General features: G+C 50.7%; 3 protein-coding genes across 3 annotated transcripts; all 3 read right to left on the reverse strand.

The window, feature by feature from the left end:
• Positions 1 to 4008: 4008 nt before the first annotated feature.
• ColSpa_06470 (sodium/potassium-transporting ATPase subunit alpha-A) lies at positions 4009 to 5945 on the reverse strand (the record flags this gene model as incomplete). The annotated part of the gene is made up of 4 exons (XM_049272682.1): positions 4009 to 4173; positions 4230 to 4982; positions 5166 to 5565; positions 5626 to 5945. The coding sequence occupies 4 exons, from the start codon at positions 5943 to 5945 to the stop codon at positions 4009 to 4011; spliced, it is 1638 nt and encodes a 545-aa protein (XP_049128639.1).
• Positions 5946 to 8064: 2119 nt separating this feature from the next.
• Positions 8065 to 8489, reverse strand: ColSpa_06471 (uncharacterized protein; the record flags this gene model as incomplete). The annotated part of the gene is given in 2 exon segments (XM_049272683.1): positions 8065 to 8147; positions 8162 to 8489. The coding sequence occupies 2 exon segments, from the start codon at positions 8487 to 8489 to the stop codon at positions 8065 to 8067; spliced, it is 411 nt and encodes a 136-aa protein (XP_049128640.1).
• Positions 8490 to 16180: 7691 nt separating this feature from the next.
• Positions 16181 to 18685, reverse strand: ColSpa_06472 (P-type cation-transporting ATPase; the record flags this gene model as incomplete). Its single annotated transcript, XM_049272684.1, has 1 exon — positions 16181 to 18685. The coding sequence occupies one exon, from the start codon at positions 18683 to 18685 to the stop codon at positions 16181 to 16183; it is 2505 nt and encodes an 834-aa protein (XP_049128641.1).
• Between the last annotated feature and the right edge of the window lie 8990 nt (positions 18686 to 27675).

Here is a 27675-nt window from a genome sequence, read left to right on the forward strand (position 1 = left end):
ACCCTTACGCCAATGACCGCCGGGGGCTTGTGCCCAGATAGGCTGTTCACTCGCTGAATCAATTCTTTGCCCGATGCTGGGAGTGCCTAGCGAAGCAACACTCGAGTCACCGACCCAGCTAGGCGAATCGAACCAAGGAGCAGTGCTCAAGGCAGCTTGGCAACTGATAGATATCGGGGTGCCCGTGCCTGCCCTGCGAACAATCTGGGATTGGGGGACATGTGCGACACTGACACTGACAGCTCAACACCCCAGACCATTCAGAGGTCAGACCAAAGCTTCCTGAAGGTGGTGGCTGCGTCTGGCTTAAGCTTGCTGTGCGCACCACGGGCTTTCCTGGCCGTCTTGGAAACGCCTCGCTACCGTTGTGACCAAGATCGCCTTGTCCATCTCTTGCATCTCTTGTTCGTTCTGGTGGTCTCAGCTCTCCCGCAGGCTAGGCGTTGCTAAGCAGCAGACTCGAGCAGCGGCAGAACGCCTCGCAAGAAGCATGGCTCCCAGTCTCTTCCGGGGGTCTCACCGAAGAATGCCCTAGGCGCTTCAGCTCGACTATTCCTTCGCCTTGCTTCTCCCGCGAGACGGCTGACACGTCTGCGCATGGTGCAACCCTGAGACCAATACGTATTGGTTATGTGATTCTGTTAGGTATTCAGGTGCCAGCGGGGCAGAGAATAAGCCTAATCAAGAAGCTGACACTAACGCTAATTGATAATATTGTCCTCGTGTGCTTTCCATCTTAGGTTCTAGAAACGTGCTGCATCTGCGCCTCTCGTCCCTCCCACCACCACCATCTTCCCTGTTACTGCGCTCTCCTCTCCTCTCCTTCGCCCCTCCATCGCTTCCCCAGCTGCTGCCTCGTCTTGTCCATTCAGAGCCCGTACTGTTCTCCCCGCCAAGACGTTTATCTCTATCCCAAATTAGCAGGTCCTTATCTCCTCCACATGCCCCCCTGTGCCCGTTCCCCCTACCTTTTCAGTGGGAATTCTAGGAAAGTCTGGCATGGATTCGACCGAGCTTATCCTCGCCCTTGGCCGTTCCTGGCTTAGACTACCGATGGACCACCTCGGATGGCTTGGGGCGGTTCGGGTCTTCTGTTCCCTCGTCCAAAGTCAATGGCCTGGAACGTGAGACTTTGTCTCTGCGCCGCCCCCCATTCCCGCGCCCGCCTTTGAAAAATCTGCCAAATTGTGTCCCTAGCGTTGGGGTAGCGGCACTAAGCCAGAGGGGCGGCTGACGTTGCGCTTTGGTAGCAAACCGCAATTCAATCGGGTTCGTCGCCGGATCCAACTCCCCTGCCCTCCATTTCACGAATCAGTAAGCGTCCTGGGGCGCGGGAGCCATTCCCAAATAGTCGGAAGCGTCTCCCACATTCCAGCGCATCGTGCCTCTCTGCATGTTTTGGGACTTGGATCAGGCGCGCCTCAAGCTGGTGATGAACACAAGCGTAGTTGAAGCACTGTCAGCCTTTTCCAGTTGGCAGCTGTGATGTACTGTAACGGTTACCGCGGGGCGGATTCGACGTTATGCGGTGTACAAGTCATGAGAGCGCGCCGGGTCAAGTACCGAAAGGGACCATCCTGTTGCGAGCAAGGTTAACAGGAGACTCGCGCACGCCGCGCTCCAGCAAACAAGGCCAGATGCACCGTTGAACTCTGGAGCCCACAGAACAGGTGCACAGATAGCCTTTCTGGCCTTTCAATGGATGGTCCGGATCTGTGGTCTGCGATGCTACGTCTCGACATCTCTGCCAGCCAACATGAATGGGCACTCAAGTCTATCCTCGTGTCCTCTACGCTCTGTATCCCCTAGGCCTTTATACCAGTACCCAAGTCCCGGTCCCATGGGTTGGTTGAGCTGGTAAGCAAGTGTCCCGACTCAAGTCCGATTCCTCGTCATCTCAAGGGACCCAGCTCTTAATTCCCGGCGTGCGTCCTGTGAATTTCTGTGGTCCTGAGCAACTGCAGAATCTGGGATCTGGGTGGGTTCGCACAGGGATAACGCCTGGACGGCATCGTTGAGCAGTAGACGACCGGTGCTGTTCATTCCCGCATGACGAATTCTCTTCAGTCACGATACTGCCGGCGGTCCAACCAGACATCTTTCGGTGCGGTGCAGTGGCCCAGTACGACGTGCGGGCGTTTGATATTTGTTCTGTTTCTCCGGTCCCTTTCTCCCCGAATCTAAAGTGCCTCCGCTCCGGCGCTTCGCATTTGACCAGACTGCGCCATTCCCAACGCGCCCCTAGCCCGAATATCTTACCGGATCAACTTCGCCAAGAGCCCCTAAATGCGGGATTTTAGCTATTAATCAAGGCATTCCTACCAATCCGACTTGGACGACTCGTAAGCGCGCCTGGTCTAATTACTGATCCTCAAGTTCGGCCTTGATCCGGTTCACCCTTTGAGCGGCCAACGAGTGTACATTTTGGTGGCAAGCAAAACCTGCATGCGAGGAGCCGCACTGACTGCCCCGTTTGTTGTTCCTCAGTGGGAAGACCGACACCTGCTCTGATGTTTTTAGAATCAATCATTATGACGGCACTGCAAACTCTACAGCCAGTATCTGCTCAGTATTCTTTGCTCAAATGCGCCATGCTCGAGGCCACATCGTCGGTGCATTGCGATTGATGTTCACTGCAGGCCTGAAGCTATCCCTAGCGTCGGGATGTTACCCTGCCCATCCCCTGTCGATGCATCCCCGGCTATCCACGGCGGTGGCATCTCGCCCATTTCTATGATTCTCGATGCACTCTAGGCCTCCTTTGCTAGCCAGCTTCCAACCATACTATTTTGGCTTCTTTCCATGCGTTTTCTAGCGTTTCCATTACCGCCGTCGCCCCAAGGTGTACTGCTCGAGCCCCCGCCATTCCCGTGTTTGGGCTCTCCTACCTAGTCATTGGAGTTGTTTAGGTTGACGGGGGTAGACCTCTTTTCCGGTCTCCCAGGTTTTCCCCTCTCTCCAAGAAAACAGTGATACCCCCTTCTTGGCCTATGAGAGGCCTAGTCGGGGCAGTGCAAATGCATGATGATATTGCCATGTGCAAGCCAAGGCTTCTCTCCAGGCGTTTGGTGGCGCTTTGGGAGTTCTTCGGAAAGCGCACAGCTGGGGAAGCTGAAGCGATGGGGTAATGGATGGAAACGATGGGGTAAATTTCTCGTAAGAGGTTCGCATTCCCAGCAGAACCATCCTGACGCGATTCATCGCTTCGACAATCTGACAGACGCTTTGACCTTACCTATCGTGCCATTTGTCCGAGTGTGATTTCATTACGTGGACTGGCGGAGAAGAAGCTGAGCAGAAGTCTTAGCAATCCGGGGTATGGGGTATGGGGGAGGAGCATGGCGGAGACTGTAAACGAGGAGAAGGGATCTTTGTTGAACGACGGCAGATGTTACGATGACCATTGAAAACGCCCCGTAGCTCGTGGGCTTGCATTCACACTGACTGCTAGACGTTAGTTGCAGTCGACACTAGTCTGAATAATCCGAACCAAAAGCATTGCTGGATGATTTTAGCCGCAGCCGTCATTCCCTTAAGAGGCCTTAAAGGAGGCTGAAGTACTTGAATGAGTCCGGCGATCTTGGGTGTAAAGCCCGAGAGCGACATCTGCCAGCTGAAGATTTAGTCCCGCCGTACCACAGCCACAACTTTCACAGCTCTGCCAGCTTGTGTAATAAGCCTCGCAGCTGGCCACTTGCATGAAGCCAGTGTCATGGTGACGGACTACCATCGGCTTGTACGTATAGGAATATACGAGACGGATGCCATGCTTCTCGGTGCGAGGGAAAATGCACCGAGCAATGCCGGCCCGGCCCGGCCAATAACTCCGGTGCAGTATTATATCTCATGATAATGAGGGAGCGATAAGCGGTTCAGAACATAAGCATTGTTTGAACCTTGTCTTAAGTGGTGCATATCACATCACTATGGATCTACTGTTGTCGGCATATTTCTTTTTCACGTGTATCGGTCTATTGATTTGTTTTGGGATCTGGTGATTACCCATAATTACCCAGTGTACAGCATACCAGCAACGCTAGCAGATGTCAGGGTCGACAGAACGCCGGCAAACAAAGCCGAGAGTGCAACGCGGGAGACGTCGCCCGCACGGCCAGGGGCGATCTGTGAGAGCACGCCGATTTGAGTGCCGAGAGATCCGATATTGCCGAAACCCTAAAACAATGACAGTCAGTTTCGCTTCGAGCCTGTATCTGAGAATAGATACTCACGCAGCAAGCGTACGTGGCGATGAGCTTGGATCGAGGAGACATTGAAACGTAGGGCTCGACGTTGCTCGAGAGTGAGTTGAAGGCGACGAACTCGTTCGTGATAATCTTGATGCCGATAAGCTCGCCAACAACGTGCAGGTCCCTGTTCGGGACTCCAAGACACCAAGCAACCGGATAGAATACGTAGCCGAGGATGAGCTGCAGTGTCAATGGCGGGTTATCAATACCCAAAAACTTGCCGAACCATCCCAGCACGCCGTTGATGAGCGCAACGAAGGAGATGATGCAAAGGAGGGTGGCCACAATCATGCCAGCCACCTTGAGACCGAACCAGGCTCCGTTGGCAAACGCATGAATGGCGTTTGCCGCCTTCTCATCGTCCTCGGGGACCGTAATGCTGCCCTTCGTGAGGCTCTCCTCGGTTTCAGGGTAACGCAGCTTCGAGACCGCAATACTGGCCGGAATCGACATGACGCATGAAGAGACGAGGACTTGGGCGTCCAGGCCAAGGCCGATATAACCGACCAGTACCGATCCCGCAATAGTAGCAAAGCCGCAGGTCATCACCTGATGGATTTCGGAGAGGGTGAGATAAGGCACGAAGGGCTTGATCAGCATCGCTGACTCTCCTTGTCCAATGAAAGGGGTAGCCGTAGCCACCACTGCTTCCGCGCCTGAGACGCGAAGGGACCAAAAGAAGAAGACGGCAAACTTCTTGATGAACCACTGCAAGAACCCGCAGTGGTACAGAAGCTGAACCAGCGAAATGAAGAAGACGATGGCCGGGATGACGGAGATGAGGAACCAAGTTCGGGTGGGAATCTCAGAGTCGGTCAAAAACTCGAGGCCATCCTTGGCGAATCCCAAAAGCGTTCGAGCCATCTCGGAGATGAACGCAAAGATGTCGTAGCCAACGCTCGTCTTGAGGACGAACACGGCAATGATGAACTGGGTCAGCATGCCTCCGATGACGGTGTGCCATGGGATCTTCCTCCAGTCGCGGGATGTGAGAGTGAGGAGGCCAATCATAAGCAGCAGGCCGAACAGAGAAATGGCACGGCTGGCGCGGGTGTTCTCACCGACTTCTTCAGGGATCATCGATCCTACCAAAAAGACTCCGATGGTGAGAAGCGCAGCAAGAGGCTGGTGCAGCTTCTTGGGCGTCAGATCGTAGACCTTTGCGACAGTGTACTTCCACACGAAGCGCAGAGGCACCATGACGGCCGAGGCGGGGAGCCACAGGGTGACGATCCGGATGGTGATGGCGAGGTAGACCAGGAATGGCTTCAGCCAGCCGAGTCTGTCGCGTTGGAAGACGAGACCGACAATCCACCATCTGTTCGCGTTGGTCAACTGATGCCCGTCCAAGGCATCTGAGCACAAGATCTCAACTTACGCTGTGAACAGCATCCACACGAAGACATGGATCGGAAGCCTGAACTTCCGGTAGAACCTCAGCCACTTCGCCCGCTTGCTCTTCGAGTCTCGCATCGAGTCCGTCTGGTTGGTGCCAACCTCTAAGTCGCTCGCGTCGGCGGCGGCGGCGTCACTGTCCTTGGCCGACGACTTTTCCATCTCGTCGCTCTTCGGCAGAGGCACAGGACCCACTTCCAACTTGCCGGGCCCGATGTCGTTCTCGGGCCTGCCGTGCTTCTCGGAGCTGACGTCGGTGGCAGACCGGTCACCACCCAGCGACGCTGTAGGGGCGGAATGCATGATTGCTGTGCCGTACCCTTCGCGAGATGTCGATGAGAAGGTGGTGAACAGGTCGAAGTTTCAGTGAATGGGTCCCCCTTTTAGAAAATTTTGGCAGTTGTGGAGAGTAATAGCGGGCCAGCAACGTCTTGTCCGTGTGGCGATCCGAGATGGGACGATGATGCAGGGAGGGGAAGGCCAGTGCGAGAGACGCGCCCACCGGATGATAACGTATTGGGTGATAATTACCCAAGTGCTGATGGATGGGCCGAGTAACAACGGGTAAGACACAAGCTTGATGCGGCACTCGAACAGGCTTGTATGCCCGTCCAGCTACCTATCCTTTGCGCTCCAGCTGCTCACCTGCCCGACCTGTGCCGAGGATCGACGATGTTACTCCGCGTGGGGAGACTACATGTGCGTGTCTTCCTGGCACTGGGCCGACTTGGCCCGAGTCGGCCCTTTCTCCACGGCTTCCACTCAGGGTTCTAAGGGTGCAGCGCTACACAGCCAGGTCCAAGCTAGAGTATCGCGTCGAGCTCGGCAAGACCATTGTGCCAGCATTTTGTGCCAAAGGGCTGCGATAAGACGGCTTAGCAACATTCTGTAAACCTTCGAGGCCCTAAAAACCAAATCCAATGGCTTTGTAGAGTAACGGATTTCGCAACTTGAGAAGAAGCCGTTGCTAGAATGCTTGATCCGGAGTCGGTGGGCGAGGAACATGATGACGTCGCTCGCTGAGTGAAACAAATGATGTAAGTTGAGGCTTGCGCTGCGGCTTAAATCTTAGGACGAACTATCAAATCTGTTGACATCACTAGCAGTGACCAAAAAGTCTCAAATTCCAGCGAGCCAGTCACATCGAAAACTCTGTTTTTCTAGGTGCATCACAACTTGGGATGAAATCACCCACAAATACTTGTGAGGACCTCGAAGCAGTCTTCTGCCAAGGGTGCCAAGGCACTTTGTCCCGGGTTCCACGATTAGCTTGGCGATGATGTCGATTAAGTGGATGGTTCAGTCGCTACAGCTCCGCAAAACTTCTACGGACACGGAACTGCAGCAAGAGACCCAACATGCTCTGCACAGTCGTTTGACACGAACGATTGGGTACCCCGATGCTCGAAGGATCACTTTCATTGTGGATTCTAGGGCATATAAATCTGTCAAGGTCAAGGTTGGACGGTATGTGTGCCTATGGTTCGCCTCCTACAGAACATACTCTATTGTGACATTGCCTACCATTGAAAGACAAATCCTGCTGCTCTTTCTATTCTCAATTCTTCGAGCTTTTCACCCTACTACTTTCCGTCTTTTTGCCCTCCAGGGTTCGGGTTCCCGCTTCGCATGTGGCCCAAGCCTCAACTTCGTGCTTCCATGGCGATCCCACATGTATTCCAGAGACCAATCGTCCTCGAACATCTGCGAAACCCAGTGGAAAGGGCTCCCAAAACTCTGCTGGTTGGGGCAACGTGCTGGCATAATATTAGCGGCGTGAAACTTGCGACAAATGATTCAAATGGGACTTAATTTACCATCCTCTCGCATCTCCCTCATCTTATTCCAACTCTTCCGGCAGAACTGTTCATGTCCATGGCTCAGGCCAGTCCAGAACCACTTGGTGACGTGATCGCCGATCCAGCTGTCCGCCGGACAGAGGGAGTCAGGCGCCCTTCTATAGTACTGCCAGTGGAGCAGTAGTATGTTCGCACTCTTTTCCACCACCTCGAGGTAGGACTGGTAAGATTCCTGCCGTAGTCGTTGCTGCAGGCAAGATCAGTGAATAATCATACATGTAAGTCCTCTCATCATACCTCTTTACCATAACACAAAAGCGCGCTCAGACGGTGGTGCTCCGTGATGACAGCAAGCTCGTGAAGCATCAAGAATATGACTACATATACCGTGAAGAACGAAGTTCGAATCTTCTTGCAGCAAAGTTTCTCAAGATCTTCGAGTACTTGATCATGGAATTTGAGTGCACGCAGGTGGCTAATCGACTTATATTGCTCAGTAATCGTTGGAGGTGTTGGGACCCTATCGAGCAAGGGATGAAATTCTCCTTTAGCAGGCATCATACCAAGACAACTGGAGGCTTTGGTGTTTCTATCGTAAACCCAAGACGGATGCGTACTGACATCTAGAGAACAAGGTTATCAGCTTGTAAAGGCGGAGTTGAGATTTGGACGAGCCAGTTGGCAAACATGACCAGAAGACCAAATGCTGGATGTACTCACGGAGTGCAAAGCGTAGCTTGATAAAGTTCAACAGAAGCCTTTGTTCGATAACATTTTCTTCTCCACTGACCCTTCGATAATGTTCCAAGGCTTCTGTGTAATGATCCAGGATGAGTTGATTTGTATCGCCTCGCTTGGTCTTTTCTTCCCAACTAGTGACAGCATTGGCCTCGATATATTCGTCAAAGGCCCTACGCGAATCAATACCGCTGGCGAGCGCATATGGCTCCAAGGCCGTCTCCCGGATAACACCGCTGCCTTCATCCAACCAAACATAGTTGACTTGGTCCTCCGGCTTGCTCACGAATCTTCGCACCTCGATCGCCATGGGTACCGAGCAAAGTCCCCGCATCATGAGATGGATCTTGTATGTAGTGTCTCCATCCCAATCTCGAGGATCAACATCTTTCGCCAGCAGCCCCCCTCTTTCGTTATTCAATGTGCTGGGATCTCGGTATAGGATGACATCAGAGAGCTTGGTTCGGATGCATGGCTGTCGATGGACGATTTTCGCGGAATTGATGTCGACTCTCGCGCATGTTAGGCAAGCCCCTTCGCGGTCTTCCGGATTGACATCGCACTGATTCGTGGTAAGTCATTGACCCAGGATTGAATGCGGGATGGGGTTGAAAACACCTTGAGGCGCTGCATGCGGCATCGGATGCAAGCACCTATCTCCCTCGTTTCTGCTATAGTTCGACGTTCCTCTTCCGTCATTATGCGCTTCTTTCGGTTGCCTCTGCCTCTCCTAGCACTTTCAGGCCCTTTAAAGGGTTGACATTTGGTTTGCTCTCCTTCTTTGAGGACTTCTGCCTTGCCAGATTTGCCGTTTGTTGAGCGCCTCATAGGCCGGATCGCCGCCAAACCATGGTCTAGAAGAGCGGTGGGAGACGGGTCGATTTGTTCGGTCAACGCAAGCCGTCCCGCAGAGCCCGCAGGCTTGTTCTGCTTATGTACAGCACCACTCTCTCCGGTGACGGCAAAGTGGAAACGCACTCCAGTCTCTGGTAGTGTTTCAGCTGATACGGCAACATGCGTCGAGGATTCTTGGCAATTCGACGAAAATTGATGTTGAGATAAAACATCCTCGGGAGGCGACACGACGCATATGTCTTTGGGGCTGGACGAGCTGTTTGTCAGACTGGCTGTGCTAGGCGGGGGTGTGATCCAGATTGGCGCTATCGTAGAGCTACTTGATTCCTCCCAGCGAGTGGTCTGTCCACAGAAACCAGCTGCCCGCACAAAGCCAAGTGTATCACTGGTCTGGCATTCCGGTGGGTATGGCTCAATTCCGGAGTTGCAGAACAGTTGCTGGGAGTCGTCAAATATAAATGACTGGCATTCTCGGAAGACTCTTGGTGTCATCGATTGCAGCGTCGGTTCGTCGAAGTCCTCAATCTGCACCGCATCTTCATACAACAAAGCTTCCGACGCAGCTCTCGCTTTAACCGGTTGACAAAAGCTTTTAAAAGGACGGCAAAATTCCCGGAATGTATCCATGGCCTTGTGGGATCCGGGCACACTGTCACAGAATTTCCACTGTGGCTGCGTTCGCGCGTCTGTGTACCCTTGAGATGCTGGATAGGAAGCAGATTGGTAGTGGCTCAATATCTTGGTGTTCTGAGTACTGATAAGTCACATATCGTTTTCAGGCTGGGCTAAGCCTGGATTTTGCTGCCAAACAGCTAGGAAAAGCCACAAAAGCAGTTTTGATGCTGGGACATGACTCGTCAGACTTACAGAAAGATGCTGGTTGGTGTGATCAGACCATGACTCCAGAGCTTCCAGAGTCTCCATCTTCGCACGGACTTGACGGCTCTCACAGCCAACTTGAGGATTTCAGCGGATCGATCACTTCAAGGTCCGTGAACTGTGACGACTCTTTGGGGCGTTGCAACCGTTGCCAACTGTCAACTACGTGGCTCAGTAGGATGACGAGGTAAGGCGCATTCGGGCTGTAATACTGTCTGCCAACGATGAGATTTTTTTATATTTGGTTCCGAGTAGAAGATTTGATTAAAAAGGGTGTTTCGGACAGAAAACAGGTTGAAAGAGCGCCTTTTACTTCAAGTCTTTGGGTTAAAAATCGTCGGGAAAGGCTTGCCAACTTATCGAAAACATGGGGAAATTTCGTGGAATATAATTGACCCATTTTACAAGAGAATGTGCCATTTCAGCATTCGAGGCACAACCAACAGTATCGTCATTAGCCAATCACAAATTTTGAACGTTCTCTGGATCCCCTTCGGCCGCAAGGGATAATTTCTTATTCCAGCTCCCTGGTTCATTCCAGCGAGAGTTGTCTTTAGCTGTCACACTTGATCCCGTCCATCCACGCCTAGGGGTGTGCGAATGCAAATAAGAACAGTGCAGCAGTGCTTTGCATGATCGGCCGGTGCCCAGTCTAATATGGCATGTAGATATACAAGGGTTCAGACTGACTACGCCAGTGTTGATGTATGTAGGACATTTATGGAGGTGGAGAAGTAAGACTTGGCTTCTTTTGCTTTGCAGAAGCCGAACAGAGTCTGGCTGCTTTGATGAGTGATGGCATGCTGGGCGGTGAGGTATTGGGGGTCAAAGAAGGCTGTCAAACGAGAGACCGGCGCCTTGTTTGTACCCACCATGATAATGGTATTCATCTCATCTTCAATTCAGTCCTATATCTATCTTTAAAGTGTCCTGCCAGTTCATGAAGAGTGAATGGCCAACCACGGGTTGCTAGAGTTTGCCGTAGCCAGATGTGGGCCGGAAGCGACACATGAGGGGAAGTAAATTTTGCCGAGTCACAAAATGGAAAAGAAAGGGTGGTTCAGTCCAGCACTGGAGCCTGCGCAACGTGGGTGATAACGTGAGAGCCAACAGCATTGTCCCGGTCGATATGCATAAGTTGGCAAATGCATACAACCATCTCTACAGACTGCGATATCTGCTTACGACGATAGTTGTGACTGTGTCTGTAACGCCGCCTCCGCGCGTGCCAAGCCGACTGGCCAGTGGATGTGTGTCGACTCCAAGCGTAGCCTGTTCGTACTGAGCAGCATCTGAAGGTGGTTGTCGATATGATATGGCTCTCATGAAGACGTTCTCATGAGGATAAGTAAGCATATCAAGAATAAACGAAGTGTAATTGCGCTTGCCCATAGTCGTCGTTTTACCAGTGGCACCGCAACTCCCCTCCGCAGCTATCAGCTGGCTTACCGATGTCTGCCGCGTAAAAACCTAACATGTTTGGAATCAAGAGATGTCCCAAAACTTGTCATTATTTGGTAAGGGGGTCAACATCTGGTTGGGAATGGCGATCCTGTACATCGCAAGCCTCCATGGAGTAAGGGGTCGGGGTTGTTTCTACGTAATAATGAGACAAAGCCTACTTGACAACCGCATGTACTGTGCGCTTTTGTAGGAGTTCATGGTCAAACTGAGCATTCCTACCGCAAGCAAACCCCGAAACACAGACCCCGAGACGCAGCACCAATAAACAAAAGGTCAATGGTCTCGCAATCAGAAATGATTAGCGTAGTTGTCTCCTTCCGACTTGGAGAAAAGGCTTGATAGGCGCATGATAATATCCGGTGATGCTGATTTCAAGATCGCTGAAGTATTTGCTCACGCTAATTATCGGACGTTGGTAGATCCAACAGGAGCATCAATGCATCAGTGGGTGTTGTTCCGGTGTTTGTTAGTAGGCTGAACAGTGATCTACTCCGCCGTCCCCCGATGCCAACGAAAAAGGGGCACTAACCCAATCGCAAAGTCAGAACCTGTCTACGTCTTCTGGAGACCCATGGTTAGCGAATTTTTACTCACGAAACGGTTCCGAGGCAGGTAAACGCCGGTAGTTCCGTGCAATCTCATTTTTCCAATGACGACTTGTTTTGATTACCCCGGAAATGATAAGGAACCCCAACGTTTTGACCGTCGTGGGAAACCAGGCTCGCTTAGCACTACCCCCTGAGGTTGAATGAGTGGTGTTCCTTAGATCAGGCTGCTGGAGTGCCAAGAGTGCCGGCGTAAAAGCTTCAGAGGATCGTTCTGTAGCTACAGGAACAATATCCTTCAAAGGTATTCCACATTATTGATCCATGCCCTTACTTCATGCACGACACTGGTTCTGATTGCCACGACAAAGGGGCAACGAGATGTAAGGTGAAAGTCATAAGACAAGTAATAGCTGGTTTTAGGGAAGAAACGACTGGTTGTCTGGCATTTGCAGAGTGTTTATGGAGTTCATCAGTGCTATAAGACGTCGATCTTCCCATTGGGAACCCCTAATATGACTTCCTATCGTTGTCGACGCAAACACTCCACTGCGTATACCCAATTCCTTTCATCGCTATCCGCTTAATACGCGTCGCTAAACAAATTAGCGACCCTAATGTTTACCAATCTGGTTGTGGTTGACATTTTAATCGCACAAAGGGAAGGCTCCAGATGGTGGCTAAAACGATCAAGACGTGGATCGATAATTGTGACCGATCACCATTTGATGCCATCGGAAATAGCATCTTTCGAAATGCTGTGCTTTTGTCGTTTTGGGCAGCGACTAGTTGGCCGCCTGAGGAGGACAAGACGGTAATTTCGAGGGATATTATCTAATACGGGCCTTAGTACAATCAGAGGCTACCCCCCTTCCAAGCTTTTGTCTCGCTTTGGCTTCTGGGGAGTGTCTTCGTGTCAAGACAGCTGCACCGCTAAAACACACAAGAGACCTGCCATTTCTTCCTTGTTATCCTTGTTATGGAACCGGATTCTTACTGTTGTCTGGCCCGAATAACTCTGATCACTTGTCCAGCTTACGATCGAACCCTGGGCGCTCAATGTCTCGGCGGAGAACTTTCTGCCAAGCGGTCAGGCTCATCCACAAGCTACCAATATGCGGTGTATCGGTTGTTGCAATCAGTCTGTACGCCAATATGGACAATTAAAATCCCTACCAAGAGAATTGACTCAGGCAAACTCCATGCTTCCAGAATGATGATGATGAAAATGAAAGTGATTCGGAAGCAATGCACGTCTTTTGAGCTCCAAAACATGACCGTCAATTGTAAAAGGCTCGGTGTTCGCCAGACCAGGCGAAGCCTCCTTAGAATACTGGAACTCGGGGGATTACGCTGGCTGAAAACACATGAAAGGACGGGTGCGATACAGAACTGAGACAATCGGGATCAGGCAGGAATGAGTTGGACATTATGCTTACCAAAGATCTACGATATTCTGGCATGGCTGTCTAGCCACCTGGCTGCCATGCGCCCTCAGTGGAAGCCTGTCGGTTTGGAAGGAGGGTTGAAATCCTGTGGTGTTTTGTTGAAGACGCGTACGTGGCTGCCTACTGAACAAGATCCAAATCCTTAAGTGGAAGCCGGTCGGAGGGACCCAATATGTCCGGGCCACCCAGACGAGCAATAAGCTTACCTGGTGTCTCACGGCCAACAACCAAGCATTCAGCACTGGTAGCCAGATGCCGCTTCATTCTTCCAATAAGCAGCATAACGGCGAAGGCCGTGGGGGAAAATGATGCACAACGCACCCACAAACATTCCGGTCGTCAATTGGTTGTATATAGTCATTTCTAGATGTACCCTACCCACAGGTAAACTACCACGAGCCGGTGATGGGTTATAATGCGACCGAGTCGATGTGTTGCCTGGCATGAGGCGCGAAGGCTCGGCGCGAGCCTGGTGTCACTAACCCTGTTTTAGTCTCGTCGTCTCATTCCCCTCCAACTGCCACAAAGTAACCCTTGGAACGATGTCTGGTAGGCTTACTGAAACAAAATGTTTTATTTCTAAGATATCATCGTTTGCACTACTAGCTACGTCCTTGTATTGTTCCCTCCACTGTCTTGGTCTTCTTCCGACACCAGATATTGAATTCGTATCTTTGTTGGTGAAGGTATGCCATAGTAGAGGCTAAGGATTTGGGGATACTATCCGTCAAAGTAGAAGTAGCACCAGGAGGCGACAAGAGTCAAAGCTCTGAGTCTGCTAGCTAGACGTCGGGAAGACAAGCCTGTGCTGCGTAGCAAGGTACTTTTCAGAATACGATCTTGACTCTTGACTCAGGTGCTACGTAATGCTCTGGGCCTCGTCCCTCTGTAAAAAGGGGGTTGAGTGCGTTTCATTTCGGCCGTAAGACAAGCCACTAGGGACGGCTCGGATGATGCCGCCTTGAACTTCGTGGTCATGCGGAATTCTTCTTTTCCCTAGATACGCCACACTCTCTAGCAGATTCCTTCCTAGGTATATCGGATCCCTTCGTAGTCATGCCGGATCCCTTAGTCGGCTTGATGCTTGAAGTCTTTTTGAATGCAAGCCCCACGTCCTGGATGGGCGATCCTGAGCGATTTATCAATCCCCATTTCAATCGGAGCATGCTGCAGAGGGGGTTGGTGGTAGGAGGTGCGCCAAGTTCCCTGGATTCCAGGCTTTCAGTCCTTCGATCTGGCTAAGTCTTCTGGCTTGGTCGCCACCTGCTTAGAACTGTTGCTCAGGTCACTCTCCACGATGCAGAAAAAGCGATAGTATCTACTCGAACGGCTGTAACAACATGTGTTGCTATAACGCCTAACCTTCTACATGAAGCCCTTTGCAAAATCTGGCGATGGAGAAGCTTGCCTAAGTTCCAACGAGAGTTTGCGATCTAAGGCGGGCAAAGAAAAGCAAGACCAGGCGTTCAATACGATACTCTACTCCAACAACTTGCACCCTCCTTGCTGCACTGAGCACACCGGGTGACAGGGAACAAGGATTGTGATTCTGGTTTTGCGTGTTTCAACTCACCGTGGAGCTAGCAGTAGTTGGCAGTGAGTCTATCCATTTTTCATGGAGACATCCTGCCCATCAGCACCCTCTGATCCCTACTCAGTATCATCTCTCTTGCCTGGACACCCAGAAGCCGCGCGCTACTAATTTAGTGACATCTTCTGCGAATGCCCAGAGCTGCATGTGTTCGGACTTTCAAAAGCCCATTGGCGAGATATTGGCTTGCCCGTCATTTCGATCAGACTCGATCCGATGTAATTAGGAGCTCGGACCGCCAGCCGCGAGTTGTAACGCGACCTATATTGTTTGCCTTGGGAAGACGGGATGGCTATTACCCGACGGAAAGTTACTCGAAATAGTGATGAGGACCGAAAGGCATCAGTTGGTTCTCAACATGTTGCGCCGTGAGTTGATAGTCAGCAATCAAATCCTCCGCCACAGTATGTACCCTGGCAAGAACTCGAACCCCACACCGGTGAAGCAATCGACGTGGAGGGGTCGATACATCGCGTAGCTTGTTGTTTGCGCGCCCGGAGATGCTCTGTGTTTCCCACATTTGGCGACCCGCCTTCTCAGACTTGAGGCTAGCGGAGTCAAGTTAGCGGGCCGGAGGGTAAGCTGTAACCCAGTCCGATACCATTGCCCAGTTATTGTTGGTCATTGACGCAGGCAAAAGGTTCGGGCATCGTAATGAGGTGATAAACATCCTATTGCCGTATTTCATTACTGTATACATTGCGAGAGAGGAAAGAAGAATGACAAGCCCTATACCATACTATTGCATATCAGTGGAGAGTATCATGTTCGTTGTTTCATGTCAAAGAGGAGACAACTAAGGGAAAACAAACTTTGAGACATGCCACCAAGTAGATGATCATGGGGGAATACTGTAGCCTGAATCTCAATCTGATCATGCAAGGAGGTTGGGCAACCACTTGATGCCATTGCTCAGCAATGCTGCATTTACTCCGCGCCAAAAGAGGGAGGAATTTGCAAGTACAGATACTTCTGCCTGATTTTGTGACAAGACCACGAGGTACACATCAAAATCAAAGTTCGATCCCCGCATGACAGAACCTTGCCATGAGAACCCACAAACAACAAACCAATAGCCAAGTTCAAGAAAAGTAATACCCTTGCATCAAATGTTGAAACTGCCTGCCGACAAGCAACCTCTGGTGCCCCCCTAGAGCATCACGCGCCCCTTTCCCGAGCGCCGTCCTGCATCTTTCGACCCACCCGTTTCTCGGTCAGGCTAGACCTTGCTCCAACGCAGTAGAACTGCAGCCGCAATGACAGGCAGCACGCTCGCCAGCTCACCCAGGCCAGCAAACTCGGGCGGGATTCTTGCATTGACAAACGCACCGGCCCCAAGGAGGATGGCAAACAAGTTGTAGACGAAGCTCCAACCAAAGTTGAACGCGATTCTGTGGGTAGCCTTCTTGCTGATGCTGATTGCGGTAAGAACACCGGCCAGGCTGGGCCGCATGAGGACCACATCTGCGGCGGACTTTGCAACATCGGTACCCTCGTTCATGTGCACGCCAATTGTGGCCTGGGCCAGTGCAACTGCATCGTTAGTGCCATCGCCACAGAACATGACGACTGGCTCCTTCTTGTTTCTCTTCGGAATGGATCGGGAGTTGGCTGAGACTGGATGAGACAGCAAGGTCTGGATGTATGCTTGTTTGTCTCCTGGGGTACATCGAGAGCGGACGTTGGTGTCAGGAATGCCCATTTGACTAGCAACTGCTCGAACTACACCATCGTCGTCTCCAGAGAGCACATGGACCGCAATCCCAGAGGCCTGCAGCGCTGTAATGATCTCAAGAGCATCGGGCCGAATAGAATCTTCAAGGCCGAAAACCGCAACTAAAGAACTGTCGATGGTGAAACAGAAAGCGGTAAGGCCCTTTGAGAGGATGGGCTCAACTCGAGGATCTGTAGAAAAACCAAGCCACCGCGAATTGCCTGCCCGAAGTGTTCGCCCAGAAACGGTTGCCTCAACGCCTTTGCCAGTCAAGGTAGAGGGATCCGGTACTGTGGAGCCCGATATACCACTAGCTCTAAGATGCGCCGCGACAGCGGCAGAAACGGGATGTTTGATGCTACCAACCAGACCGAGAATCAAGGCCTTGACTGAATTTGCGTCATCGGTAATGTAGTGTTCTTCGACAATCGTCAGTTTGCCATTGGTGATGGTCCCGGTCTTGTCAAAGACGACATGCGAGGTTTTGTAGGCAACCTCGATACTGTCAGCAGACTTGAAAATGACACCTCTTTCAGCAGCAACGCCGCTCGCAATCACAATGACCATCGGAACAGCCAATCCTATGGCGCATGGACACGATACTATGAGAACTGTGATGGCGTAAGTGACGGCCTGGATTGTTGCCTCAGAGCCGGACTGTTTGCGAACCGCAATGCCGACCGCCATCCAGATTGAGAAGGTAATAATTGTTATGCCCACAACTACTGGGACGAAGCATGACGCTACTCGATCTGCGATATCCTGTATCTTTGGCTTAGAAAGCTTGGCCTCGTCAACCATTCCGGCGATGTTGCTGATGGTGTTATCGCCCGGAAGTTGGGTCAGTCGAACGTTGAGAGTCCCAGAGCCATTGATGGACCCAGCAATTAGTGAAGAACCGACGTATTTTTCGATGGTTTTGGACTCTCCAGTCATCATGGATTCGTCAAGCTCTGAGGAGCCCGAGATCACCGTCCCATCGGTCGGGACTCTGGAATCCGGTACGACCTTGAAGACGTCTCCATGCTGGAGAAGGCGCGCGTCGACTTCCTTCTCTTCGCCGGATTGATCAACAATCAACGCTGTAGAGGCTTGCAACGATCGAATAGAGATAGATTCCACTGCCTTTTGGCGCGCCAAGGCGCTGACATATCGACCAACCATTATGAGTGTGACGAGCAGTGTGCTTGTCTCGAAGAACTCGCCGGTCGACAGTGGATTGTGAGAGACGAGGAAGCCGAAGGATACGACAGAGAAAATGAACGCAGCGCTTGTGCTCAAAACAATCAGCAAATCCATCTCGATGACTCTCGAAAAGATCAGGCTTTTTAAAGCCTTCGGATAGAATGGGCCGGCGACGACAACCTGTACGATAGTCGCAAGTGCCAGAGATGCGGAGCCATAGGCGATCTCCCTCTCGGGGAGAGGAGCCCAGGCCATGACAAGAACGGGGATGGTCAAGGCAATCGAAATCAGGGTGATTAGTCCCATGTTGCGAACATGCTTGCTGCCGGCCTCCAAGGTTGGATCAGCGCGAAGCGGCGCCAACTTCAAGGGCATGTCCCATCCCTTGCCAATCAGATCACGGGCTCCGATGATGTCGGCGTCGAATTCCACATGAACACTTGTCTTGTCCACTACGCGGATGTCTGTGACGCCCTCTGGCCATGGCTGGTTGATGAAATCTTGGGGATCGCCAGGTGTGAGGATGTCGATGCTGGCGCCTTGGCTGGTTACCTTTTCGCACTTGAACTCGGTCGTACGTTCGAGGTGTTTGATGACCTCAAAAACAGAACTGGTACTCATATCCAGATCGAACTCGGCGCGGGCCAGCACCAGGCTAGTCTTGAGATTCTTTACTGCGCCGACTGTGGCTAGTGTTCGTCTGAGTTTAGTTTCACAGCCCGTGCAAGTCATGCCCGAAATGCTGAGAACGACATGCTCGTTTCCAGAGATCCCTCGTTCAACATCGGTAATCACGTCGTTGGCCACTCGCTTCGAGGTTTTCATAACGGCTTCTTTTGGATGAGCGTCGTCACAACACGAGCCACCGCAAGACCCCGCGATGCTTGGGGCTTTCGGCTTCGCGCAGCATTCATCAGAATAACCATCGCCCTTGACCCCGTAGCTGGCGGAACGGGACGCTTTCTCCTCTCTCGTGCGTGTGTTCGAGCTGCAGGCAGTAGGCGCCGCTCCCTTGGCGCTGCACGAGTCGACAGAGACACGAGAACCAGATGACTTGATCGATGCGCGCTTCTGAACAGACCGTTCGCTAGGAGCACAGCAAGATTCTTGTCCGAGGGCCAACAGGGCCCGGCAAATGCAACCCAACGCCTCAAGCTTGGCCTGGTAGGTTTGGCGGACTGTGCGAACATGGCCACGGCATGGTATGCCGTCTCTACCACCTGTGCAAGCGTCGTCGTCGCTAGTAGACGCTGCAAGGGACTGTCAGATGCAAGAACGATTGCATTTAGGGTATAGCGCCTTACCTCTGGATGAGTGATGAGAAGTTGAGGCTATCTTGCTAGCGCACTCGCGAAGGGCGAGGCGGTCAATGCAAGTTGAGTTGCAGCAAGGGGACGTCTTGCCCTCGCAACAGATCGGTACTTTCTCTTCTTTCGCCTTCGTGGAAGACGACGGAGGCGAGCAGCAACCCTTTTTGCAGTCATTCCCTGCCTCTGGTTCAGGAACGCAACGATTGTTTTTGAGGTCGCTCTCAATGACTAAGTTGAGTTTATCCTTCGGCTCACCCTGGAAACTGCAGCAGCCTTTCTTACAGTCTTCCTTCACTGGAGGCTTCGGCGCGCAGCAGTCATCCTTGACATCGGCCAGCTGAGTCTCGCAAGCATCAGCTGACTTGGCCTCTTCTTTTGTACCACAGCCTCGTTGCGTGTAGACGTCTTTGGTTATGGTCTTTGAAGAGCAGCAGCTACCAACAGCGCCGTCTTTAGTCACACATCGGTTCTTACTGTCGTCGTCGGGTTGAACCTCAACAGTATTGAGCTTCTTGATGCTGAGCTTGGGGGCCTCGATGGCAGCGGTGGTCTTCCCGTCGATGGATTTACAGCAGGGCTTCGCGCAAATGCCGGCATCAATTTTTGGCGCAACGTGACAGTCTTCAGAAGCTGGCTGATCAGATCCAAGTTGGATGGTCCCAGAAGTCGAAAGTGAAGAGCAGCAGCCCTCTTGACAATCATCGCCGTTGTTACGGATGTCTCTAGGCATGATTTCACGAGGGCAGCAGTCATTCTGGACTTCGACTGACTCAGAGCAGGCGTCCGCATCATCGCAGCCGCTTTGCATTCCATATCGCGATGGAGTCGGTGAGGGGTCAGCATCTGAAGGGGCAGGTTGATCCTTGGGTGGACCGCAACATCCCGATCCGCAAGTCATTATGGCGAACCTTGTTCTTGGTTTCTTTGTTGTTGGATCTCTTATGTCTCGAGTAAACAGTGTCGTGTGTTGTAGTCGCTGTCCGTGGAGGATAGATGAGATGACACCTCAAGTGTGGGTGGGACAGCTTCCGGAGTCTAGGGGACCGATCCCGGAAGCACGTGTCGGTGGGATGGTCTCTGTTCGCCCCGCATTGCCGGAATGCATCGGCCGATGATTGGCTCTTTTTACAAGTCATTCTTCAAAGGTCCACCACGGGACTGCCCGAGTGCCCGAGTGGGAGCCACCATTGGTTCGGCACTGTGACGATGCATTTCAATCTCATTGCCCTTCGCATCAACCCGATGCTGATCATTGATTTGAGAAAGGAGAACAGAAAGAAAACGGGCCAACGAAACACCCAATCGCTATTTATATGGTGTGATGTGATACCGCACATAGATCGTGTGGTCAAATGTTGCCCTGCTTCGGGCAGAACTGCCTTGCAACGGGTTGCAACAAGTAATGCTCGTTGCCCTGTGAACTTGATGCTGTGATAGGCACTGAATCTATGGACCATCGGACAGTCATTTTCTGCCGATCAAGTTTTTTTTCAAAAAAAAAAATTTCAATTGAAGCATGATATTCAGGGCCTAGATTTGGGTGTAAAACAGCCTATTCTCGCTGCAATTGGCTCAACGACAAACCGAGTAAAGAAGCAGTTTTGGAATTGCTTGTTCTGAAGTTTGCGGAAACAAAGGGTCCACCACCAGTGGTCGCATGCACAAAAAAAGAATTTAAGTCTGCACCGGTACTGTATGAATTCAGGTGCCTTAACTCCAATTGGACTACCTAATACTAGCCGGTAAGATAGGTATCAACGTCATATATCGCCGTAGTATACTGCTGTGCTGTCTCGGGTAACTCCGATCATCAATGCGCCCTCATAGACTTCTGATTCTTCTTGCTTGTCTTGCCTGAAGTTGTTTTTAGCCTTTTCATGTTGCACTCTAAGTCAGATCTGTATGCAGAGGTGCGACTAGCGGATGCAGAGGGCCCACAAGATGGACTGCTCGAGATAGATGGCATTTGAGAAACACTGCTTCGCGAGGATGAAGCTGATGTTGATGATGGTGTAGTCTCGGTCTTCTCATCAGCAGAAGGATATCCATTTATCTTGGACAGAGCCGAACCTCGGCGATGCGAACGCGTAGCAGAGCTGTACCCAAACTTCCGGCTAGCGGCCCCCTTGCGAAGCTCACTGAATATCATATCGGGGGTTGTCACTCGTGTAGGGGCTGAGGAGACTCGGTCAGATGCATCGCCGAGCGGGAAAAGTTGATGGTGAACGACTTACGGTAACGAATGCATTTGGCGCAGCACCCGTGGTCACACGTCTTGGACTCGTCAGTCTGTATTCCACCATGGCCTTTGTTCGGCTTCGTCGCCGTACACCAACCCTGGTCGTTGGGCCCCTGGCCACATTGACAACAGATCCAGGCTCCGCCCATAGCAGTGAACTGGCAGTTAAGAAGCGGACAGTCTGCATTACTAGGCTGAGCAGTGGCATAGCTTAGATGGGTGCACGGAGTCTCGACGCCCGTTTCGAGGTCGATCAGGGCCGAAGGGCAGTAATGCCAGTTGATTGAGGTGTGTGAGCAAGGGTGCCATCGAGGATGACCGTGACACATTGCGAACGCTGGTACTGCGAGGACTTGATCTCGTGATGCGTATGTTGGTATTAAACGGTAATAAGAGTGATCTTTTCCATATGGCTCGTGATAATCAGTGCTAATTAGATTGGGAAATAGAGAAAAGCCCGAAACACTCGAAGCAGCACGTCCAGTCTTATATACACTGTTTTATAGCTCACTTGCTCACGATTACCGGCACATGTTATCCCCAATCCAGACATTCAGCGTTGCTGTGTTGACCAATCTGGTCATTCAATTCAATGATCGCGCACCTATTCCTTTTCTCATATTCACTGACACACATTCACTTCTTGCCAACCATCTCGAACATCACGTCGTCGTATCCCATCTGCTCTCGCAGCTGCTCCACCGACAGCGAGGTTTGTACAACCTGGACACACAGCCAGCCCCGATTTAATGTCTTTGACGCACCCGATGTCTCGGAAATGCATAGTGGATGAGTGGAATACTGGGAGTATAATAAGTTCCACCCATAGCAAGGGGTGGAAAAACAACAGCCAGGCGACCAGCCAGGCTACCTCATGGTGCAACCAGGGATCTCTGGCGGCGCCAAGTGCGAGTTTAGATGGAGTCCCCGATGGGTAGCTGCAGCTTGTGTTACACCGATCCATCCAATATTGAATCATGGGGATCTCCATCGTCTCTTTGGTGTAACGCGGCCTATGCCGGATCAATGGGAGAACTCGGTCCACGAGTGAGTTTGTAGAGAACACCGATCCGCTGTCCCAGTGCCATGGGTGTCGAGATCTCGCTTAAGAAGTGGTAGCAAGGACGGTCTCGTATTGGCCGGGTTATTGGTCTGACGATAATCATAGAACTCTCTATCGGAGATGAGGTTGACCCCAACACTTAGTTTAGCCAATCGATGACGCAGAACTTTGATTGAGATGGAGAAGGGTGGCGCGGGTCACAAGGCATATTGAGGGCTGGATCGGTATGCAAAAGTGCAGGATCTGGGGCTTGAGATTGACATTCGCTTGGGGGTTGGATTTTGGTCGCGTCAAAATCGCACGATCTCGATCTATGGGTCATGTTCGTCGCCCCGCATCAACGCTTTTGTCAATAGAATTTCTGCGAAGGCTCAGAGTAACACTCCAGCTAATTGACTTAGCAACTTCAAGAGAGAGAACAATACAAAATCAGCTTCTTTTGACAGTCTCAACACATGGAAGGATATAATCGAGGGCAAACACCACTAAGCCTCTGGGTTCACCTCATGCTTTGATTATCAGGGCCGGCGTCCGCTAATAGTTAGAAGCATCAGGTTCACTTCTCCAGTACTTACGACCCGTCGTTTCTATTCACTCGTCAGTTTTCTTTATCTATCTTACCACCTTCAGTCCACTTTTACATAATCAGCCGTCAATAGCGGCAGTACAGGTATTGCAGCAGATATGCTCGCAGCGGTACTCGTTTCCGTCAATAATCATGATGCAGCTGCATCTTCCGCCATTGTTCCAACCCTTGCCACACCAGCAGCAGTTCCAACACCGGTTCCGTGTCTCGTAGGGGCAGATAGCCAAGGGGCATTTGGGTAATTCATAGCCGGTGGGGGGCGGATATGGGATGTTCTGCTGACTAGCTTCTCTGCAAGTTTTGCGATTGGGAGAGTCTTTCCTCGAATATGACGGTGCTTTCGAGCAGTGGTAGACCTGGGTATGGATATGCTCGCAAGGTAGCCTGTAGGAGATAATGTTGCACATTCCTTGTTTTTTCCGTTTTCCAAAGCTTGAGCGTCTGTAGATATACGAGTTGGCGAACGAGCAACTTAAGCCCTGTTGGGGTTCTCTGGTTCGTACTAGGTATGATCTTTGCCCTCAGAGGTAACGAGTAGAGGTACTTGAAGTGATCCTTTTGCGAGATGATGATGTGATATTCTCAATATTTCAGAATTCCGGGAATCCGCATTAGTCTTTATAGTTCAAAGGGCTCTGTATGAAGATTTAGAACCCGAGGATCGCCAAGCGGTTTGTACCGGCGCGTCAGCCCATGATCCTTAAGTCAGTGTAGAAGTGGTCATAACTAACGCTAACTGCCTTCTACCTGACATTTGGTAGCTAATGGCACTGTCGGTAGTAGGAAGAAAATGGCTGGGAGAGCCCGATTGATGAAAGGTTGAGTAAGTTCCTCACAAGATGCATTCAAAGAATCGAATAGTTCAAAGACCTATTGATGAAAAAACGTGGCAGCCAGGTCTGCAATAGACCTTAAGAGTCGAGTTCGGTAGTTCCCAATCTTGTGGCTGGACGCGGCTGGAATGTCATTGGGGTTGTCATCAGAAAGCTTTGATGCAAAGCAAACATGCTAGTCAACTTTGTGAAACAAACAGTTGTGACAGGAGTAAGATTACTGGTCTACGTTATTTGGTGTGTCACATATGCTCCCAAGCCTCTTCGCTTCGACCCGTCAACTTCTCCCGAATGTCAGTCAGCAAGCAGGCCGGATGTGAGTAGTTCGCATCTATATGCTGACCTTAACCTTGTAGATAGGCATTTAGGCCCTGACTGGAATCCTTTCTAGACCTCTGTACCACTTTATCCTAGCTTTTGGTGGGCCGACTCAAAGTCTAGACTCGAGTAGCCATGGGTACGAAAACCAATAACACGCCGAGTAATTGAATGTGGCGGTCGATATAGTGATGTTTTCCCGTGTCCCTCGCGCTGTAGATTGCGTTGTGCCCTTCTGCTGACAGAATATCGAATATTTTGAGTGTTCTCCTCGTTTTTTCTTCTTTTGGGTCCGAATTCCATAGTCACGTATCAGCCTGGCTGGATCCACGTGTGCTAGGGTGCCATCAGTCCGTTCCAAGGTTTTCAAGTACTTGTGTCGGGTGTGCAGTTTTGACAGATTCGGTGGTAACAGAAAGTGTCTGGGCTTTTCTTCATCTTGTGTCGACACCATCGGAGTGAGTTGCTTCCTCGGCTGCATTGGCAACAGACCCACTGCCCGTTAAGTTCTTGTAGACGACAGTTGCCGGAGCTACAGTCAGGCGAGAGGAGACAGCCCCCAGTTGCACAAGGGTTATCGAAATCGACCGACTGTACTGGGTCGTAGAAGGCTCGCTCACAGGGGACCTGGGCCTTTCCATCGGAGTCCCGTTCAGCATTGAAACAGAACTCATAATGAACAACGTAATCGATGGGACGAGTGCATGGTTGAATGTGGTGGTGATGTAAATAAGAGTAGGTGCACATAGTGACTTAATACTAAGGAAAGCGCCCTTGAGTTGATCTTGCGAAAGTCGAAGATTGCCAGGGCGAGATGTTGCTTTCCTCGTCCAGTTCTCTTCCAAAGGGAATGTATAAAATGGTAAGGGAATCCGACACAGGCAAACCGGATCTCAGTGATAGCCAGTTTCGTGGCTGGTTCAGTGCTGAGGTAACACAGAGATTCGAGTGCCGGAAGGTTGCTGGGAGTGAGTGCGGGAGAAATGAGTCCATCTGGTTGTTTGCGGACTGCACGGTCTTATACGAAATCTTCACCATGGTTTCTTGTTAGCTCACCAACAGACCCCTACCATCTTTTCTTGCCATGAAAAATTGTACATGTCAATCTCGGTAGCAATGCTATTCAATACTGTTTTCTTGGAAGTCCATCGCTACATGTCGTTGTTACTACCTCCGTGAACTCCGGGGGATGGCATGATCTTCCTGCCACGCCTCAATAATTTGCCGCCATTGTCAAACCCCATGGTCCATGACTATCACTGTGCTTTCAGAGGATGGCGAGCACGATCCGTGTGCATGTTTACCGGTCTTGCACAAGGAAGAAATTTCAACCTAGATGGCCAATGATATCCCAGGAATCGAGACACAATGACACACGTTTGTAACGACAGGCGGTTCCGAGAGGATTCACTTTTCGTTGCCCATGTGGAAGCCACATGTGAAGGGCGTGGTATGGGGTCACGAACAGGCTTCTGATCCTGATTCCCACGAGCGTCAACTTTGGCTGTGGAGCTAAATATCTTGGTTCTTGCGCTGAGCTACATTGAAAGTAATTAGCATTATTTGCGGGCTCCAATATTCCGGGCGTATTCTGGACGGCTGGCAAACCTGTCAATTTAAGCTTCAAAAACCTAAGCTCATGCAGCATTATGTACCCCAGAGTTGCCTCCTTACATGATAACTGCACGGCGTTCTATCGTACCCTAGACATTTTCTCACTTGTCTACGTGTTTTTATTCTGGAGGTCACTTTAAAGAACGCTCAATATGGCTCTGACAGCTTCGGCGGTATGAGATTGATTGCTCTCTGCAGCTCACCGACAACCAATGTTCGCATCGGTACTCTAGATGATGTGTTCGATGTCCCAAATCAAGCGTCATCAACACAATACTAAAAAGTGACGTGAATTCTATAAATCTGAGCTGAGATTTGTTTGCATCATTCTCAAAGAAAACGAATATCGCGTCAGAAGGCGAGACTTAACGAGCCCTTTTCTTCGGATTAAGAAGTCATAAACTTAATCCCCACATTCTGTGTAGCTTCCCCGGTTTCCCTAATGTAGCCCCGAAGACTTTAGGCCTTCGTCTTGTGTTTTCGGCAGGAAGGGTTGTATATAGCTTTTGTAAACTTTACTGCAACACAGTCCTATTGGTGCATGCGTACTTAACCCACCCTCATTGATCCAGTTTTGGGCCTACCAGATGCCCGTCAAGTTAAATAACTATGGCATTCAGCATTTGCCTTCACTTGCTCCAGTAATATCTTGCTGTACAGCACAAGTTTTACAAGGCCAACCGGTTACCTTGAGATCGACGCGGTGTGTGTCAAATCTAATATAATCAGCTAATTCTTCATTCATCAAGGTGTCTAATAAACATGAACGTTCAACCACCATCAAGGGAAGTTAAGAGTACACGAGGCAGACAGCTATCCAGATTTAGGACTATTACCTGTTGACTCTTAAAAAGGAGAATAAAACGATGGTTTTCAGGCTTGAATGTGTTGCTCACGGTCCCGAGGAGCTGGGAATCCAGACCTTTGGATTCAGCAGCTGACATGGAAGACTTCGATCAAATAAGACTTCACTTTGCGTCCCCTTATCATCTACTTGCCTTTCTTAATCCAATGACAAGCCATGGTCTCTATCGAGGCGTACAATCACAGTAATTATATGTACTGAAGACAAATCGTACGATAATCCATTCATACAAATCTTTTAGTGAAACTGCGGGTTTCCATCGTTACGCATAACCAAGCGCTGACTCGACAAATTTTGGATGTCAGCTGCACTGTGATATAGGACATACCGAATTTCGACATTAATTAGCGACCCAGCCTGTCAATAGATTCTTTCGGAAGAGAGCTGAACCAAGCACTTCTACTGGTCATACTCATTGCTTGTTTTCTATTGAGGGCCTACGGCCGAAAGAGCTACAGGTACTGCATGTCCTGGTAGACAAACATAGATATAGGGTTATGGGGGCATGGGGGCTTGCATACGTCGTGTCACAACGGCGTTTGGACTTTATTGTGGCGGACTTCAACGGTTGCACAAGAAGTCTGGACTTTTGGGACGCACGGCAAGCCAGAGCCTAAAGGCTTCATGTCTCAGAGAACGATAATGTTTAGCGAGAGCCAGAAAATCTAGGACTTATCAGTGTTAGCGGACAACTAATACTGGCCGTATGCTGTGACAATTCAACAGCTCTATTGCGATGTTGATGTGGAATAATGGTGTTTATACTCAACTTTCATGGTTCTTACCAGTACACCGGGTGGTTGAGAAAGGTTTTCGTCGCTAATCGATCGAAGCTAGTTCAATCTCGCCACTATTTGGGGAACATCCTATGCTTCTTGGAGTCCCTAGCTACATTCCACTCACCTTGAAGTTGTTGACGTTTTTAATTTATAGCAATAATGTCATCTTCTCCTTCATGTAATCAGGGTTATGTTAATACCTACTTCA

Source organism: Colletotrichum spaethianum (genome assembly GCF_022836535.1).
Source record: "Colletotrichum spaethianum MAFF 239500 DNA, contig15, whole genome shotgun sequence".
NCBI classification, from domain to species: Eukaryota; Fungi; Ascomycota; class Sordariomycetes; order Glomerellales; family Glomerellaceae; genus Colletotrichum; species Colletotrichum spaethianum.